The sequence below is a fragment of the Folsomia candida genome, unplaced genomic scaffold (genome assembly GCF_002217175.1).
Source record: "Folsomia candida strain VU population unplaced genomic scaffold, ASM221717v1 Fcan01_Sc006, whole genome shotgun sequence".
NCBI classification, from domain to species: domain Eukaryota; kingdom Metazoa; phylum Arthropoda; class Collembola; order Entomobryomorpha; family Isotomidae; genus Folsomia; species Folsomia candida.
Window position 1 is genome coordinate 931,499 of NW_019091198.1, and position 19,305 is coordinate 950,803.

At 38.2% G+C, this 19,305-nt stretch overlaps 4 protein-coding genes across 6 annotated transcripts; 2 read left to right on the top strand and 2 right to left on the bottom strand.

Annotated features, from left to right (window-relative positions):
• Positions 1-141: 141 nt before the first annotated feature.
• On the top strand, positions 142-1,179 carry LOC118436011 (RNA polymerase-associated protein RTF1-like). Its single transcript, XM_035852745.1, has 2 exons — positions 142-431; positions 514-1,179. Exon 2 carries the CDS (start codon positions 528-530, stop codon positions 1,155-1,157), a length of 630 nt encoding a protein of 209 aa, XP_035708638.1. The 5' UTR covers positions 142-431; positions 514-527; the 3' UTR covers positions 1,158-1,179.
• On the bottom strand, positions 1,159-6,293 carry LOC110851353 (endoplasmic reticulum resident protein 29). 2 transcript variants are annotated; one of them, XM_022099092.2, is made up of 4 exons: positions 5,109-5,254; positions 4,955-5,008; positions 4,686-4,837; positions 1,159-3,314 (listed from the first exon to the last, which is right to left on the bottom strand). In XM_022099092.2, the coding sequence occupies exons 3-4, from the start codon at positions 4,806-4,808 to the stop codon at positions 2,679-2,681; spliced, it is 759 nt and encodes a 252-aa protein (XP_021954784.1). In that variant the 5' UTR covers positions 4,809-4,837; positions 4,955-5,008; positions 5,109-5,254; the 3' UTR covers positions 1,159-2,678. The 2 variants fall into 2 exon arrangements, with proteins under 2 accessions (XP_021954784.1, XP_021954785.1); XM_022099093.2 differs by lacking the exons at positions 4,955-5,008; positions 5,109-5,254 and adding an exon at positions 5,904-6,293.
• Positions 6,294-6,535: 242 nt separating this feature from the next.
• Positions 6,536-10,189, bottom strand: LOC110851376 (GPN-loop GTPase 3). Of its 2 annotated transcripts, none has more exons than XM_022099126.2 (7): positions 10,057-10,189; positions 9,644-9,778; positions 8,848-9,555; positions 8,550-8,749; positions 8,343-8,478; positions 7,961-8,267; positions 6,536-7,854 (listed from the first exon to the last, which is right to left on the bottom strand). In XM_022099126.2, exons 3-7 carry the CDS (start codon positions 8,890-8,892, stop codon positions 7,730-7,732), a joined length of 813 nt encoding a protein of 270 aa, XP_021954818.1. In that variant the 5' UTR covers positions 8,893-9,555; positions 9,644-9,778; positions 10,057-10,189; the 3' UTR covers positions 6,536-7,729. The 2 variants fall into 2 exon arrangements, with proteins under 2 accessions (XP_021954818.1, XP_021954817.1); XM_022099125.2 differs by having other exon boundaries at positions 9,977-10,177.
• A 7,610-nt stretch (positions 10,190-17,799) lies between these two features.
• LOC110850901 (actin-related protein 2/3 complex subunit 3) lies at positions 17,800-19,088 on the top strand. The gene is made up of 4 exons (XM_022098502.2): positions 17,800-18,053; positions 18,121-18,294; positions 18,373-18,568; positions 18,653-19,088. The coding sequence occupies exons 1-4, from the start codon at positions 18,051-18,053 to the stop codon at positions 18,808-18,810; spliced, it is 531 nt and encodes a 176-aa protein (XP_021954194.1). The 5' UTR covers positions 17,800-18,050; the 3' UTR covers positions 18,811-19,088.
• Positions 19,089-19,305: the final 217 nt, after the last annotated feature.

Genomic DNA, 19,305 nt, shown 5'->3' on the forward strand with positions numbered 1-19,305 from the left:
TGTGAAGGTATCAAATTTTGTCCTCTTGGACAATTTGATGCATTGTACATTATAAGATTTGATAACAAATGTAATCGATTGATTTATCAATGCATTAAAATATTCTATCAATAAGCACTTAACAGAATGACATTAGGAATTCAGATGAATGAAAATTATTCCCTAATTGAAAGTGGGCGGAATAAATTTTCAATAATGAAAATTTCACATAGTGAATTGTATTTGAATATGCACAACATTTATTTTATTCAATTATTACATTATAATTAGGAACAATAATATAAATAATTCGGAATTGTTTATTGTTTATGCATTGCCTACATTATTTCCTCTTATTGAGTAGGCACTATGTATGGCAGAAAGTTGTTATGTATTCGTATTCGACCAACCACGGTGCCCTATCCAATTCAAACTGATAGCGAGAATAATTTGTAAGTTGGTTTTATGCCATTTTATTTTATCCTTGCTGTTTCAAACTCACCTTGACATAAGATAACGCTGATGTCCCCTTAGAAAACCAGAGAATCATGGCATCCATGTCCTCAATCACGTCGGCAATGGAAGAGGGGGGTCAAGACCTTCTCGGCGTTGGCTACAACTCAAGATCTCAACGGGTTACATTTCAACCTAGAAATCCTTCTCGCCATAATGCCGATCGTTACGTGGACTACGACGACTATGCCTTCTATCTCAACAACGGTGTTGATTATTCTTCAGATGAAGAAGAGAATGCACCCGATTTCCCAAGCAATCCTGAAAAATACAACGAACTTATGAAAAATCTGGCCTTGATAGTGGAAGCTATGCGCAGATTGGGCGTTTTCGAACGGGATGATAGCAACTATGGGGACGATGATGAGGATGAAGCTGCCGGAAGTGGTGAAAAGGACGATAAGGACCCCTTGAAAGGATCTGAAAGTGACCGCAAGCCAGAAACAAGTGCACGGTCGGCCATGGTGGAGATTGATGATTTTGTTGGCGGTGCTGCTGCACTTGTGGACGAAGTTGTTGTGGTCAAGGAAAAGAAAAAGGTCCGTTTCCAGACCAATGATGACTATGATGACGACAATTATTACGTTCCAGAAAGAAGGGGGTCAGCAATGAATGGAAATTTCGTGCCCGTGGTGGATCAAGCATTCAGAGACATTTTTAATTAAATGAGCAAAACAAATTGTTTTATTAAAGTCAATTGTTCATCCAATTGGGTTTTCTTTCAAACAAATCATTCGAGTTGTCACTTATGTGCCAAATTTTTCAATAAATTGTAATTTTGAAAAGTATATTTTTTTTGACAAAGCTATTTCAACTGTTCATTTCTCATGTAGTACTGAATATGCTGCTATTTATCTATTGTTAATTAATGCATATTAGATCTTTCTTACAAATTATTGCGCAATAAATACTTTGTTTTATCAACCAATTATTATTTAGTATGTACATCGATTATTCTTTTGCAATTCCAATTCTCAATTGAAGTGACCCAATTAACTGTGTGTGTGTATATAGGGTTGCACATCAAGAGGAATATTGACTTAGACTATGACTCCATATTAAGTCTTCTAGGTTAAATTTTATATAGCTTACTTATCATAAAATTGGTTCACTTTCTTACCGACTATAAACTTATAGCACAGGGTCATACCATGTAAGTATTTATAACAAATTCAATAACGGCAAATTGCCGGAATGATACATTTGTAGCGGTGGTTCAGAACGAATCCCCTTTTTGGGCGAATGTTGCTTTGGCTTTGTAGCATTACAATTATAAAATATCGCAAAGTATCGACATCAACTAAATTCACTGGTTTTAGAAATGTAACATATATAATTCCAATTTGTTACACACACTCGAATTACTTACTTGAATATCTATGAATACTATTTATCCTAAAATAAATTCTCTCTGTAATACAATCCATCTACGATTTTAATTTCTTAGTTTCCGGTGCAATTTCCGCCTTCCAGAATAATTTTACGGTAGCTACATACATTTACGAATGTAGTAATCGTCAGCAAGGTAAATTTTAATTAGAATAAAGGTGATACACGCTATATATACACATGTACGTACATATGTACCTAAGCGAACCTACATAATTTTTGCCGGTGCTTGCATGTTTTGTTTGCCAGATGCCATATATTTCTTGTTTTCTAAAAACATTTTTAATGACAAATCACAAATAATTTGACGATCTTTGATCTTATATCCGCGCACAGACTGGTGGTGCACTGTTAACAATATAGTGCGTACTTTTACAGTGGAGATTATAACAATAAAATCAGAGAAAGTCCAATGAAATGTTATAAAATGACACCTTCGATTTCTTCAGTGCGCTAGAGAGAACCTACGATTGCATTTCTACTTGAGGTTGCATTGTTATTTAAGTCACAAGACGGTTATTATTGTTTTGTATCTTGCCATGCAAGTGCCAATTTAATGACTAACAGCATACTTATAATAAATATAATTATGCAGAAAGTTATACCTATGTATACAGAATGTTGGTGAGAAGACAGTAGAAAAGTGTACTTTAATTAAGTGCCAAAATATAAAAAAGGATGCATATGTACCTTGACAATGTAATACCCGGTTTAATAAATATATCTAATCAATCTAGTATTAAGAAACTTTAGGAATTCACATGTTTTCAATTACTCGTGCATAAACCGTGCAAATTTTAAAGTTCATCGTGAGAAAACGCTTGCAGAATATTCAGTCGTTTTTGCAATCCCTCCTTCTTATCTACAGAGACTTTGGTTTTCCTTAAATTTTCTACTCGTGCAATTTCACCCTTGACAAATTCGTCCCCTTTCTCTACAATTTTCTCCATTAATTTGACGTAGATTTGAGCATATTCTGTATCCTTGGGTGTTTCCATCCCCTTGTCTGCAAGTTCCTTGGCTTGTTTGAGCAGCTCGGCTCGTTTTTTAACATCGCTTTTACTCTTCATGAATTCTCCAGCGAGTCTGTCAAACTGTTCGATGCAACCGGGAAGGCCGATGTACACGCCGGTGAAGGACTTGACCCAGGTGATGATATCGTCCAACTTGAAGTCACCCTTGTAAGTTTCCGGTGGCTCCCCTCCTTCCCTCCGAAATAGTTTCAGAACGGGAAAATCCTTCGCTTTCACCTCATATTTTTCGGCTAAATCTTGGTTATCCTTATCACCGTAGTCTTTTACGTTCACTTCGGCGACAAGGAGGTCAGAAACACCTCGGGTGGCGTCGGCAACTTTGCCAAATTCGTCATGTTTCTCACCGTAGGGGTAAGCGACGTCAAATTTTACAAGGGTGGCTTTGAACTTGGATACCAGCTAGAATTTTGAACAAATATTCATTCATGTATTTTTATAGCAACACGAATCGATTATGTAGATTGATGCATATTTGTTTGATAGATCAGTGAAAATGGAAGGAAGAGTAATATTATTTTAACAGCAATTAGGTTTTTTGAGACAATCAATGACGACATTGTGTATAACAACGTGTTATTCAGCATGCCAATTCATGTGCCAACTCATCCACCAATTAGTATTCATGAGTATTCAAACAGACACCAAGTTCTAGGTGAGCAAACATTCGGGAATGAATACCCTGACACTCCAGAAATTTATTGTCACGCATGGAACGAAGAATGAGAGGAATATGGATAATAAAAATTTCTATTTTAGATTCAGGTTATATATAATTTCATTAAATTTCAAAAATAAATAAAGAAAGAAAGTACAGTTTATGTGTTGGTAAACATTATTGACGATTGTGTCAATGAAAACAATGCGAGTAAATTTTACTCGGTAAAATGCTATCCATTTCAGAACGATCTCACTTTTCTCTATCGGTATTTGCTTGCGAGAATATGTGACTGCATAAATGAATGGTCTATATTACGCTTTATGAGTTGGGACGGACCTCTGTTCTTCAGAACAGAGCATGCAGAACAACATTGACCAATAAAATTACTGTAAGCAGTACAATGGAACATATTTATTAATGGTAACTTTCAGGTGTCAAGGTTCAAAAGCATTTTATGGTTGAATGAATGTTCCAACATTTTATACTTGACTATAAACATTCACTCCATTCCGAAGTCTTGTTGAATAAAAGTATAATACAGAAAAGCATTGGATAAAGTTCTAGACGTATGTAGATAGGCAGCAATTAGGGTAGAATGAATGAAAGCATTTCATAGCCAAGTTTGAAGATAATAATGAAAGTGGAACGCCATTGTTTGAGAATAATAAATGTCCTCCTCAAAAATGTACGATCTTGTTTCGCCCAATATTTCGAGCATGAATCAATCAACACGAAAGGGATGAACATGCACGGAAAGAAAGCCGTGAAAGTGAAGTAAAATCCGATAAGTAATGAATTTTTTATGAGGTGAGCCAATACTCTGATGATGACGAAAGCTTTTTACATGGATGAACTGAACCAATACTTCAATTGCCACGGTCTATAAACACAAAATGTACCAGGCAGCACAACAAAACGAAGTTTTGCGAGGTACACAATAAAACTTGGTGTTCCTAATGATTTGTACTTGAGATATGCATATACAAAGTTATGAAAAGAGTAAGACATGACGAACATAACGAGAAATCATGTACCTACATACATACTCCGATATTTATCATGCATGTACATACAGTTAAAATCGAACACGTATTAGAAATAAGTATGCGAACCTTTTCGAAAGAGTAGGTGTCCAGGGGGGTGCATCCCTTACAATTTGTGGCGTCGACTAAATCCACATTGGCAAGCAGAATGTGTAAAACTATCACGGTAGGAATTAAAACGAAGAGTTTCATCGTCTTAATTCAGTCTGACGACTACTTTCCTGGAAAACAAAATATCACACAAATCAGAAAATGAAGTTGGATGATGCATTATTATTAAAATAAAAAGATGCAAAATTATGATATTTTCAAATCGAGTGTTTAACTTGAAAATTCACCTTTGTTTCAAAGAATTGTATAGACTTTGAGTTTTGCACACTACAATTTTTAATCTAATAAACACAATGTCAAACTTATTACAAAATTGGATTGAGGCGTTCTTTAATTTTCTAGATTTTGATACAGTTTTATCAAAATATTTATGCAACTGACCAGCGATTATTAAAGCCTTGCTATGCTTGACAGGGATCAGATGTGTTTTAACTTTGTTACATATGATTTTTTTGTTAAAAAGCTAAGTTGACTGGTTGGCAGAAAATTCCACCGGCTTCTTTGCTACTGTTATGTACATATGAAGACGCAAATGTGAGTATACATCACATATATATGAACAAGTGGCAACATTACTTGTACAGTTGGTTACCAACTGTTGGTAGCAATATAAATGTTGCTTATTCATATTAATAAATACTTTTAATAGATTTGGAGACAGTTATTACAATATGTTACATGCTTAGCTAGCAGAATGCATAATTAACAAAACCATGTATGCAATGCTTTACTTGTTTTGTTATAATAAACACGTAGAACAAACTCTGTCCAAAGTGTCAATCTCAAGTGGGTTTTTATTGCGTGTGTATGACAATTGGTGAGACAATGCTTATACATATTTCTATTACGTTTCTTATATTATGTGGTTTTGAAGCATTCTATTCATAAAATCTTTTGCATTGCTGTGGGGAGTTGTTTAATCTTTTGGATGAGCATGAATTAGTGAAAGTTGGTTTTCTCCAAAACGTTGAAATTCTATTGCTTACATAATGCACCCATGTACGTTGAGAAGTATGCAATATAACATATGACAATTAAAAAAAATATATAAAAAATTATTCACTGACTAAAGGTTTAAAGGGGTAAAAAAATACTTCCAAGATATCGTGCAAACTTGTACTTGTACGAAATTTCATGTAAAACCTCACGATAACTTATCCGAAATATATTAAGTACCTTAATTGTCGCTGATGAAGGCCCACCGTCGGTCCCGTCGCACACACTTGTAACTACCTCGTGCCCGATGATTAAAGAGGTTTAAGGTTCATCATTAAAGACTAACAATTTAAACCCATTTCTTGTCCAGTTTTCCGGCAGAATTGATGAGCTAAAAATCAGCCAACTCATCAAAAGAGAGTGGAACGGGGAGTGAAAAGGGTGCTTCAAATAATACCCGGACCCGGTTGTTACCGGCACCCTAAGTACATAACCATCCTCCTCTTGCTACCACCTTTCTCTACTACCCGGTTCCGGTTCTCTCTCTTCTGCACACAAGGTAAAGAAGACGAAGGGTGGCTGTCCATGGGGCGATTCCCCATTGGTCAACAAAACCCAGTTTGTGGAGGGGAACACACTTCCGAAACATTTGTAATCATGATAAGTAATCTAAGTATTTGCTACTTGGGGTTAGAGAGCAGAGGGTGAAAACCTAAGAGACACGTCACTCACTCATAATTTTCATGTGCTAGCAGGTTCTGAAAAAAGTATGAAAATGCTTCCACAGCTAAAAACTGCTTATTAATAAACAGATTTTTAGATAACAGCCACTCGTCTGAAAATTAGATGCAATGAATGAAGCTAAACTGGAGTATGATTTCAAAATTTCAAGTGGAAACATTCATTTATTTGTTATAATTAGCGATAACGAATAGATAGATTTGGTATATTTCCAGGTTTCAGTCATCGTAAATGTTTTATCCCAGCTGGATGATATTGTACTAACACACTTCGCCACAATACTATGAACTAATTACACAAGGTAACTTAATAAATGCAATGATGACATTAATGACAATAATAAAGATCCTGTCCAACATAAGTCTACGAACATGTTATTGGGTATCTATATTATATATTCAAGTAGTCTAGATTCGTATGTATAAAATTACTAAAAACTAAAACTGTTTACCTTGTTGCATGTTACATGTAATTACATTCTTTGGATTGCAATATTTAGTGCGAATAGTACCAATACGTTGTATAAAGTTCTTTTTAAGCAATCGTTTATCATAATTAACTATGATAGCACCTTGTTCAATTATTTCTTAGGTTTAAGTTACAAATCGCTTCTACACTAAATAAAATTACCAGTCAGTCCTTTCGGAAGTGGAATCAAAAGAAATATCCATACTAAAAACTACTTTTTAGTAGTGCGTAATACATAATAAGCTGATCATGACAGTCAAATAACCATTAAAAGTAATTGTTGTTACCACAAGTACAATAAAAATACTAAAAAGTCCTACGGAAATACAAGATCTGACTGATGATGACTTTGTTATCCATTATTCCGTATTTGGTATGGCCAGACATATTTATTGGACTGGAAAATTATTAATCGATAACTCAAGCATAAAAATTGGAAAGGAACGTTCAACGATGTATACGAATATATTACAAAAGTATAAAATTTAACTGAACCACAATTCTTGTGCAGAAAATTTGAACATTTCATTGCCTATATAGTGCCATAGTAAAGCATTCACTCATATAATAGTTAGTGCAGAAAAAGTCAGAACCTTAGCCTTTGAGCACCTGGTATTTAACATCATTAATATTGAAAATACGGTAATATTATTTTTGTAAAATGAGAAACTTGAAATAATTGCCAGTATGTATTATTTGCATGTTGAATAATAAAATAGATTAATGCTCAACATCAGTTCTTGAAAAAGACGTATATATATAAAGTCACATCGTATTAGTGTAGTAATAGTAGTAGTAGTAGTAGTAGTACGCTGGTAAGAAAACATTGAGACGTGAAGAAAAAATTATAGACAAAATCAGTCTTCAGTAATGCCCATTACATCGTCTAATATACCAAGGAATCCCTTCAGAGAATTATCGTCCCTTGTGTCGATTGGGAAATATTTCTTGCGAACAAAGTTATGTCCTTCTAAAATTGAGGCTGCAACAAAAGAACACAATCATTATTATCATTCACACTTTCTCCTGCGCTATAATCGTTAATTTGTTTTGAAGATTGAAGTCATATATGTCTGGTATACACCTACCTGCAGTGGAGCAAATTTTGGCAAGCTCTTGATAGCCTTCTAATAAACTGTTGTCAGTGGCTGACCTATGTTTAGAATTTTCGTATCGCAGAACATCTTTGACGTCAGAGTTTATAAAAAGTTGTAATCTTGACTTTTCTTCGTCAGTTAAGAGGTCCACCTTCATCATCAAGTTGACGTGCGGAATGGATAAGTTGACATATGAAGTTAACGGGGTTAGACAACTCGCTATGAAATTGTATCCGTTTATAGCGGATCGAGAGTCTCGCACAAATACGCCACATGTGCGAAAGTTTTTAACGACGAGCTGAAATACGCAAAATGTCTCTTAAAACCAACCATGCGCCCAACATTGTAATACAAATAATAACATAGTACATACCATTGCAGCAAATACTTTCATGGTCTTCAGATGTACATGATATTCGGATTCTCCTGGACAGTCAAAAATGATATAGTCGCCATCCTTTACCTCACCAATGGCGTCGAAAAGCCATTCCGGATGATCCAAAACATATCTACACATTAATGCAATTTAGAGAGGACCATTTTCTATTTCGTTTCCTTTTAATGTTTCCTATTTGCTTACGTCAAAGTCAGTTCGAACCCAGCACCTGTTCCAGGCGACAATCGTTCAGCCTCTTCCACTTCGGAAATTGTTATCACATCCCTGACATCAGCAATTGGTTGGTCGTATACGACAGAGGGGGTCCTCGCGTCCAAATTCACAATTCGCATCTTTCTCCCCTTGCTTTCAGCGTATTTTGATATAAGTAGGCAGTAAGTGCTCTGTAAGTAACACAGATTTAGCAGCTAATTGGAAATTCCTACTAGGAATTTGAATAAATTATTAATAAGTAAACGTAGTAAGAATACGTTTAACGTACCTTTCCGCAATCTTTCAACCCCATGACTATTTGAGCATATCGCATTGTATAAATCTGGTCTTTCAATAATCCTGACTTTAATATCTACCTTATGCGAATCTTATTTTCAACACTCTGAATTTTCTCTCAACGATTTGCCACTTATCAAACTTCTATTAAAACAGCAAATTGCTAGTGTTTAAATTATAATAACTTAACTACAAACAAGTCTTTGGTATAACTATTATAATTTAAAGCTTGTACTTTTCCTATCCCTAAACAATTACTAATTGGAGGAGGTTACCAGCTTATGGAAACTTGTATCATACAGTATAGTAGTTTCCTCCTGGTTCGTAGGTCATACAATGTAACACTACCCCCAATCTCTGAGTTAAGTGACAAGCAAACCATAATACTTTAACGTTACTTCATTCATGTTTAATAATAGCATATCGTTTCAACTTTCAATGCATCTAAGACTGAAATCCTATTCCTATATTTGTACAAAACACTACTGCAGTCGGGAACGAACGGTAACTAATTAACTCTGATATTGCTTGACCACCAACAATTCCTAACTGGTCGCAATTCCCAATTACTATCATACTAATCAAACTATAGCCTCTTTATTGTACTGTACATGACTCGTCTTCGCACTATCACGCCAAAAAAGATAGTTTTGTCTTCAAAACTATCTTTATCGACTAAAGGGGCCAGATTCTTTGGTTCCTGCAAATAATCACAATAAAATTACATTAATAAAATATCCACGTGCAGGAATTAAAGTGATATTTTAAACAACGAATTAAAAAAATACCTTGTGTTCATTCACTTCGAATATGACATAGTCATATCGTCCGTTCTACTAAGGAATGACTGAACTATTGAAGTAAAGAGTTTCGAAATTTCATCTATCCATCCATCAAGTCAAAGACACATCTCATTGTCTTTCCTAAAAATCAAAATTACAATAAGCGAAATCAATTAAAATGTATCAAACTGTCAATTAATTAGTTACACAGTAAAAATGAATCAAGAAATGTACACAATTAACAAGAAATAACTGCATTTCAATATTTGTGCATGCATATGTACATAAGAATCAAAGGAATCAATAAATGACACAATTTAATACTCGTATAAAACTGACCTAAAAACTCTTTAGCATAAGAATAATCCTCATTTTTTCAAGTAATTATTGATTAGTGAAGATGATAAGACGTTGCTCACTGGTTGATTAGAAGAACAAGAATTGGTGGGGAAGGAAGGGCGAGGAAAGTTATTCGTTGAAATTGGAGAAAAATAACAGCAGATCGTACGTCTGTGAAGCTGTACCTGGGTTTGAGTGCACTGCTGCCGCCCACCGTCCAGCTTCCTACCGCCAACCGCCGCCTCTCTTCCTACCCGCAGATGCCACTTCCAAAAAACCTTGTACATCGACTTCTCTAACCCTTCGCCGTACCATAATACCCCAAAATGTTAATTTTACTCTAAAATACTCAAGAAATCCAGAAAACTAACTAACAAACTAATAAAATAGTCCGCATAGGTTCCTAGAGCGGGATTTCAAACTACCGCCTCCATGCTGACATATATTACCGACCACACCCCCGGTCATCACTTAATGCGGACCCGCACCCGCCAGATCCCTCTGGTCAAAATTACCAAGCCGGTAAAAGTCATAACTTGGACTTTTTGCTAGTTTCGACTTTGTCTCCGTTTCCTACAGCGGGATTCCAAACTACCGCCTCCATGCTTGCATATGTTATCGACCGCACCCCGGGTCATCATTTAATGCGGACCCGCACCCGACAGATCCCTCTGGTCAAAATTACCAAGCCGGTAAAAGTCATAACTTGGACTTTTTGCTAGTTTCGACTTTGTCTCCGTTTCCTACAGCGGGATTCCAAACTACCGCCTCCATGCTTGCATATGTTATCGACCGCACCCCGGGTCATCATTTAATGCGGACCCGCACCCGACAGATCCCTCTGGTCAAAATTACCAAGCCGGTAAAAGTCATAACTTGGACTTTTTGCTAGTTTCGACTTTGTCTCCGTTTCCTACAGCGGGATTCCAAACTACCGCCTCCATGCTTGCATATGTTATCGACCGCACCCCGGGTCATCATTTAATGCGGACCCGCACCCGACAGATCCCTCTGGTCAAAATTACCAAGCCGGTAAAAGTCATAACTTGGACTTTTTGCTAGTTTCGACTTTGTTGCCGTTTCCTACAAGTCGTCCAAGATGAAATTTTCCAAAGCAGACATGAACAAAGCTCATAATAATACGGTATCCTTCTGCGAAAAAGAGTTTTGGACGGCGTTTCTGCGAGAAGAAAGGGTGCCACACGAACTCTGTCGAGGATTTTTCCTCAAAATGGCAGAGTTTCGTGAAGAGAAGAACCCTCCGAAAAGACGTCGAGCGGCACAAGAAATTGTGTCCGAGCATGTCCCATTATATGCAACCACCTATGACCCCCACGCCCATACTGAGGACACACAAGCTGAAGACGTCCCCCACGCCCAAACTGAGGAGGCACAAGCTGAAGACGTCCCTCGCGCCCAAACCCAGGACACACAAGCTGAAAACGCCCCCCACGCCCAAACTGAAGAGACACAAGCTGAAGACGTCCCCCACGCCCAAACCGAGGACACACAAGCTGACCAAGTAGAATTTGTCCACGTCGTCGTTCTTGAAGACGAACCCATCGCTCACGATGGACAAATCTTCGTAAACCAAGCCGACCTCATTAGCGAACTTGGAATTGAGCAACGCCAAGCTGATGACGCCCCCCACGCTCACACAGAGAACATACAAGTTGATCTAGTACAACTTATCACAACCGCGCTACTGGAGCATGTCGGCGTCGCCCAAGATGAGCAAATCCTCGTAACCCAAACCGAACCTGTTCAAACAGAACACGCCCACAAAGACCTACCTGAAGAAAGCTTTGGCGCACAAGCTGAGGGTCTTTAGGACGTCCAAGCAGAGCACGCCCGTTTAGTATTAAATAAGAGCCCCGTGGTTCATAGACCCTTTCATCCAGAACATGGCACGGCAAGGAGATTAACCAGAAGAAGCCCAAAGCCTTCGAAGCGCTATCCAACAGCAGAATACTACGTGCCACGAAAGACAAGAAGCGTAAAAGAAAGCTGGTGCAACTGCGGAGTTCGTGGGAACGACCACTTGCCAGCGGTAGAATGTGATGGATGTGGTAAGTGGTATCATTACCAAAAGGACGGAGTCGGAAAAAATCATTGCGACTACAAAGAGTCCAATGAGTGGTATTGTCTGGAATGTCGGGATGCAGCAGAAACTGATAAAAATGACAGTATTGAAAAAGATGGGAACGACGACCTGGATTCTGAAAACGGAGATCAAAATGACGGCAACGACGACGTACAGAAGTTTGATGATGACACATATACCGAAAAACACGACGGACCTGAGAATGATGCAAATGGAGGTTCCGAGGCGGATATGCAAAATAACGAGGAAGACGCACAAGAAACCTCATACCAGTTCGATCACCAGACAGGGTCAGCCAACGAAAATGAAACCGTACGAGTTCACGCACCTTTAGCTGATGTACAACTCGATGTGGACACAGTTTGTACTGTCCTTGGCATTTCTCAGGAAGAACTGAATTATATTCCGCCTAAAAAAATGACAGTTATATTTTCCCCAAACGAAGTTTCCAAATTTTTTGACTACAAAACCTCAAAATTTGTAGAAAACAAGATTCCTGGGGACGTTATTTCGCAGAAACTTCGGGAAGCTGGCATCCTTTGCCCTTTTAAGAATAGGCGGGAGCCCTATTATTATTCGGAGAGGAAAAAAGATCAGCCATTCGCTCGACAGCAAGGATACTGCTCATGTGGAATCAAATTTCAAGTAACTTTCCCATGCAAACCAATCCAGGGAGAGGCCTTAGAAACTACCTTGGAATCTTTCGGAGTTTTCACCCTCGTCCAAGGAAAAAGGACGTCAAGGCCAATCACGGGGATCGAACGAGAAAAACTATCAAACCAATTATCAACTACATCGGCAGCAAAGATATTTCTCACAGACTTGAAAAGATGTGAAAGGGCTCGAGCTTTTACATAAAAGCGTTCCTCCCAGTGCAGACGCTCTACGAACTGTGAAATCAGAGTCCAAAGGAAAAGTCAGATTGGCTTCTAATATATTCGACGACTTGAGGTTGTTGAAAAATCACTACCAGACAAGCCACAACGCCAACGCCACAATTTGTGGTTACATCCAAGATTTTAACTTGGATGCAAAACTTTTTAGGCTGGATCTTTTCGACCAGCAATCAATAAAATTATTTACGGACACAATTTCACGAGAATATGTTATTGTGGGAATTGATGCGACAGGAGGTATTTTAAAGCCCCTCCCACGAGATGCCCTATATCCTAGCAATGATCCTGCTGAAAAAACTCACAGGAACAAAAGGAACACATTGTTATTGTACACTATTGTGGCGCAAACGAAGCAGGGAAGCTTCATTGTGGCTGACAGTGTTTTAATGCGAGGTCAATCCAATGATATTGCGGGTCCTCTTACTAGCATCAAGCGAGGTGTGAAAAAATTACGCCCATATCAGACGAAGAGTGCCCCTGATGTAATATGTACCGACTTTAATTTCGCCATGCTTCATGCTGTGTCTGAGGGATATAACACAATGAAACTAATAATATTTGAAGAAAAGTTACGCCATCCTCAAAAACGAGGACACGTTTGCTGGAGATACGGCGTGCATACAATTGTGTGCATCTCATTTGACAAAGTCATTTCTTGACAATGTTCGCAAGAAAACCGTTGGACATAAATTTCGAAATGAGATCGTGGACGCGAGCGTGCGAGGGTTAGCCAAATTACAAGAGGCGTCAACGCTAAACGACGTGGAAATCGCCATGAAGGATATATGTACCCTATTTGGGAAGGAGAAGATGTCCCCCGAAGATGTCCAACACAATCTCGCGCGAATCAAGTCAATTTCTCTTGAAGAATGGGTGGATGGGGACGTTATAGTGGATGACTATGCAGGACCAGACGAGGAAGAAGTAAACGCAAGTAGGTTATTACGTGAGAAGTCGCCATTCTACCACACTTTTCAGAAAATAAGAAGAATTGAAGAAAAACACGTGAATGAGGATGCAGAGTTGAACCCATTTTACAATCCTGCTGTGCTGAACGTGTTTGAAAACACATACGCCCCATACGTTGGAATTTTCGCACGTGGAGTTGTGCAGCAAACCAAGAACGCCAACTGTGAATTAGAGTTTCGTCTATTAAAGCAAAATCTTATCGTGGAACCGGAAAATGTCGCCGACTTTGTTCGGCATCGCTTTGAAATTACAAATGGTAAAAACAAAAAATTTGTATTCGACAATCTACCAAAGAAACCAGCAAGCAAAGAAGCTAAGCTAGTTACAAAAACGCTCAAAATGACGACGAAATCGAACGTGGAGATATTCCAAAGGGACTAATTCAAGAAGAAGTTCAAGAATGCAAGGAGACATGGAGCAAAAGAAAAAAAGGCGAACGAAAAAATAGATATTTACATAATAGGACTGAGCTTACCAAGCTTGACGAGGAGAAGGCAAGAGAGAATGCCAGGGTTCAAAAGATTGGGAGAGACAGGTCTTCTCAACCCCTTCAACAAGTTCTTACTCTGAACAATCAAAATAATGTAGCACGAACTATGGATGGATGTTTGGAGACTCGGTAATGTAGTATTTAATATTTAAACGAACTTTAATAACCGTTTGATAGCGTATTCTACAAAAATGCCCGACTGAAAGATGTTTTATTCTAGTCTAAATACTAATTTATTCCTATACAAATTCAGGAAAAATAGGCAAAGGCGTAATAAAACATCCGCGGAAGAAGAGGAGACTACCACAGCTAACCTGGAGTCAAAGTTCAGGAAAATAGTCTCGGACCTTCTGACGGATCAGCAAGGGAATTCTGGTCTGATTAGCCTAATTGAATTTTTGCAAACATTTATTACCAAATTTCTTATAACAGTTATAACAATAAAAATCTCTTATATTCTTAGCCAAGCAATCGCTGCGGAAGCAAGTTTTGGGTGAAGAATTTGTCACCCAGGAGAAACAATATCAGCGATATAAGTAACTTGCAAATACATAATAATATGGACGATGAATTTAATTGTAATTATTGTACAGAATCGTTGAGAATCTTACTGAGGATTCACTCATGATGGCTTACTCCAACATTAAAGAAGACATAATGGAAGTTTACGTGGCCAATCGGGATGAATTTGTCGGCGGCTTCAAATGTGCTCGACAAAAGGTCGCTAAATTTTCCCAGCTATTTAACTAGAACCTGATATAGTAATATTCTAATACATTATTTACGCAGATGTGGGTGGAACGAAAGCCAAACTTTTCTGGAAATTTGCAGCAAATGGTGGTATCATATCCATTTACCACAAAATCTTGCTCTAAGATATGTTCCACAGTTTCCTCCGATATCCAAAAGCTTAAAAACATCTCTGCTCTAGGATTTGAAGTATCTTGACAATGATTATTTCACAATTTACATTTAAAGAAATTATGTATTATGTATTCTTACTATATATTCTTATTTCAGGACATTTTACAAGTAACAACCGTTCTGCTTCCCGAAACACTGGAGCTAATTTACTCTGATGTCTTGAAAACACCACTTCACCAAGCAAGAAAAGAGCTTTCCAACATCTCGCCATTTGACTAACTTGATAAGCTTATAAATTTAAGTTATACGAATCTATACTACATGTGCATTATTGAGAATCAAAGTAAAACTAAGGAAGAAGGCAAAAGTAACTCTGAGTTTATTTATATGGATCCGATGCATCTGGAGGGTGCGGGTCCATACCAAAAGATGACCAGGGGTGTGGTCGGTAATACATGCAAGCATGGAGGCGGTAGTCTGAAATCCCGCTGTAGGAAACGGCAACAAAGTCAAAATTAGCAAAAAGTCCAAGTTATGACTTTTACCGGCTTGGTAATTTTGACCAGAGGGATCTGTCGGGTGCGGGTCCGCATTAAATGATGACCCGGGGTGCGGTCGATAACATATGCAAGCATGGAGGCGGTAGTTTGGAATCCCGCTGTAGGAAACGGAGACAAAGTCGAAACTAGCAAAAAGTCCAAGTTATGACTTTTACCGGCTTGGTAATTTTGACCAGAGGGATCTGTCGGGTGCGGGTCCGCATTAAATGATGACCCGGGGTGCGGTCGATAACATATGCAAGCATGGAGGCGGTAGTTTGGAATCCCGCTGTAGGAAACGGAGACAAAGTCGAAACTAGCAAAAAGTCCAAGTTATGACTTTTACCGGCTTGGTAATTTTGACCAGAGGGATCTGGCGGGTGCGGGTCCGCATGAAATGATGACCGGGGGTGCGGTCAATAACATATGTGAGCATGGAGGCGGTAGTTTGAAATCCCGCTGTAGGAAACGGCGACAAAGTCAAAATTAGCAAAAAGTCCAAGTCATGACTTTTACCGGTTTGGTAATTTTGACCAGAGGGATCTGGCGGGTGCGGGTCCGCAGTAAATGATGACCGGGGGTGCGGCCAATAACATATGTGAGCATGGAGGCGGTAGTTTGAAATCCCGCTGTAGGAATCTATGCGGATTATTTTGTTAGTTTGTTAGTTAGTTTTCGGGATTTCTTGAGTATTTTAGAGTAAAATTAACATTTTGGGGTATTATGGTACGGCGAAGGGTTAGAGAAGTCGATGTACAAGGTTTTTTGGAAGTGGCATCTGCGGGTAGGCGGTAGGAAGGGAGGCGGCGGTTGGCGGTAGGAAGAGAGGCGGCGGTTGGCGGTAGGAAGAGAGGCGGCGGTTGGCGGTAGGAAGAGAGGCGGCGGTTGGCGGTAGGAAGCTGGACGGTGGGCGGCAGCAGTGCACTCAAACCCAGGTACAGCTTCACAGACGTGCAGATCGTCGTCAATTCAAGTCACCGTTCGTCACCACACATCATCATCTTGCCTTCTTCTTCTTTATGGCTTTCGTGTTGCTGTCTACTTTTTACGATGATGATGATAATAGTGGATTGGATGGATAGTGGTAGTTGCGAAGGCTGACTGGGCGATGAAACAAGAGGAGAAATCAAGCCAATTCCAGGAGAGAAAGTAATCTTCGGGTAACACGCGATTAGCGTCAAGCATGTTTTCTCCTCCATATTTATCCTTTAGATCCATGATATTTATTAAGCCTTCTCTCAGATTTAACTCAAAAGCACTAACTTGCTGAGTTAATAATATGCCATAAAATGAGTTACGTGAAATTTTGATGTTTGATGTGACATATGTAATAATCTTTTTTATCATGAGAATGATTCACCTTCAGATTGGGAACAAGTAGTTTGGGTAGGAATTCTATGAGACTAATTTTATGATTCCGTAATTTTCGTAGATCATATATTTTAAGGTAATTTTAGAATATTTTGAGACTCTTCTTGTATACCGTGAAGATTGAGACTATGAGACTAACTTACGGTCCATACAACTGTTGAACCATTTGACCAAAATGAGACACTTTAGATTATAGCAGGATTCATGTTATGAGATATAGGTAGAAAAATCACACACTTTGCCTTTTCTTAATTTTTCTTGTACCAATCTCAAAAAAGCATCGAAAATTAAAAATAAGCTTGTACTGCAAGTTATACATAGAAAGCGACTTTGGACACCTTTTACCGAAAAGTTCCATGAAAAATACCATGTAAGTTGCTCTCTCAGTTCCAAAGAGTACTTTTCAAATTACTAAATTTGGCTACGACTTATTATTCCTTTGCGAATTTTCGGTCCGACATTTTCGCGAAAATTTTAGTTTAGCTGAAAATCACTTTTTCATGCATGAATTTCCTTTCTGTAAAGTGTGTATATGTAAAACATTTGCAGCATATATATTAACACCAAGAGCGGAAAAGTTGAACTTTTTGTGGTGATGATGGTGATGATGATAGAAGACCACCACCCGATTTATTTGTCATCTTAATAACAATCCACACCTAATTTGCTTGTCACACTAGTCCAGTAAAACCCGAAGGCGAAAGTGTCCAGTGCTCGGCGCTGGTCAGTTATAGGCGCAGTCGAGGTCTGCCCATAAACTCAAATAACTCAACGAAACGAAGGAAGGCTTTCGCCGACCTAAAGCAAATTAAGACAAGTTGTTTCCTGTTCATAGAATAGAATGGTAATGCTTAATTAATTAATTTTAGGTTTATAATTAAGGTGAATGTAAATATTTTCTTTTTGTGAAGGCATACCACTCCCAGATAACGAGTGTGAACCAGATGGTGGGAAATATGGCGTTACTCCCCCTCCGGACCAAAGTTCGGGGTCCAGCCGCACCGGAAACCGGTGAACAGGACATTGTGGACGAAGCCATCTACTTCTTCAAGGCCAACGTCTTCTTTCGTACGTATGAAATCAAGGTAGAGAAATTATTTTAAAATGCGTCCTAACAGTTAAGTGAACGTTGTTGAACACAATTGTGTATATTTTGATTACAGAACGAAGTGGACCGTCTCTTGATATATATAACTTTGTATATTAGCGAGTGTCTTAAAAAGCTGGCCAAGTGTACCAATAAGAATCAAGGGATACAGGAAATGTATACCTTGGCCATTAGTAAATTTGACATTCCAGGAGACCCTGGTTTCGTACTTAATTCCGTTTATGCCAAACCGGCCTCTGCACAAGATGCAGGTATGGTAAAGTAGTGAAATGACGAATAATGTCTATGCATGACAACTATATAGCATAATATAATAATAATAATTACTGTTACAGAACTTTTAAGACAATACTTAACACAACTACGGCAAGAGACAGGAACTCGAGTTTGCGACAAGGTTTTTAGTGCGGATGATGGGAAGCCATCTAAATGGTGGCTATGCTTTTCCAAAAAGAAGTTTATGGATAAGTCACTTTCTGCCCCTGGCCAGTAACTTGTTCATAAATGGATCCTTAATGCGGGACAAATACACAAGTTGACATCAAATTCCAACATTTAATTAAATAATTCCATGTATTTATATTACCACAGTCTAACCAACCCCACAATACTACTAAATTGATGTCGTCCTCTTATATGCTCACAGTCTTCACGATTCATATTTAAGCGACAAAAAAAGCCTATTTCTATATGATTTCTATTGTCTAGTACTACTACCAAAAATGCAACAACTTTAATAAAAAATGCTCTCATACACATGACGCCACTCAAGTTGTTACTTAACTTACTCTCTGCGTATTTATTAATAAATTTGTACATATGTAATTAAAATAATGCGCCACAGGTCCCACTCTCCAGGCAATTTTGACCATACTTTGTTATTTTACTCTCAATGCCAAAACTCAAATTAAGCAAATAAAGCAAGCAATCACAGAGACACATATAATCAAATGACATGAATGAACATATAAATTACATGACAAGATTT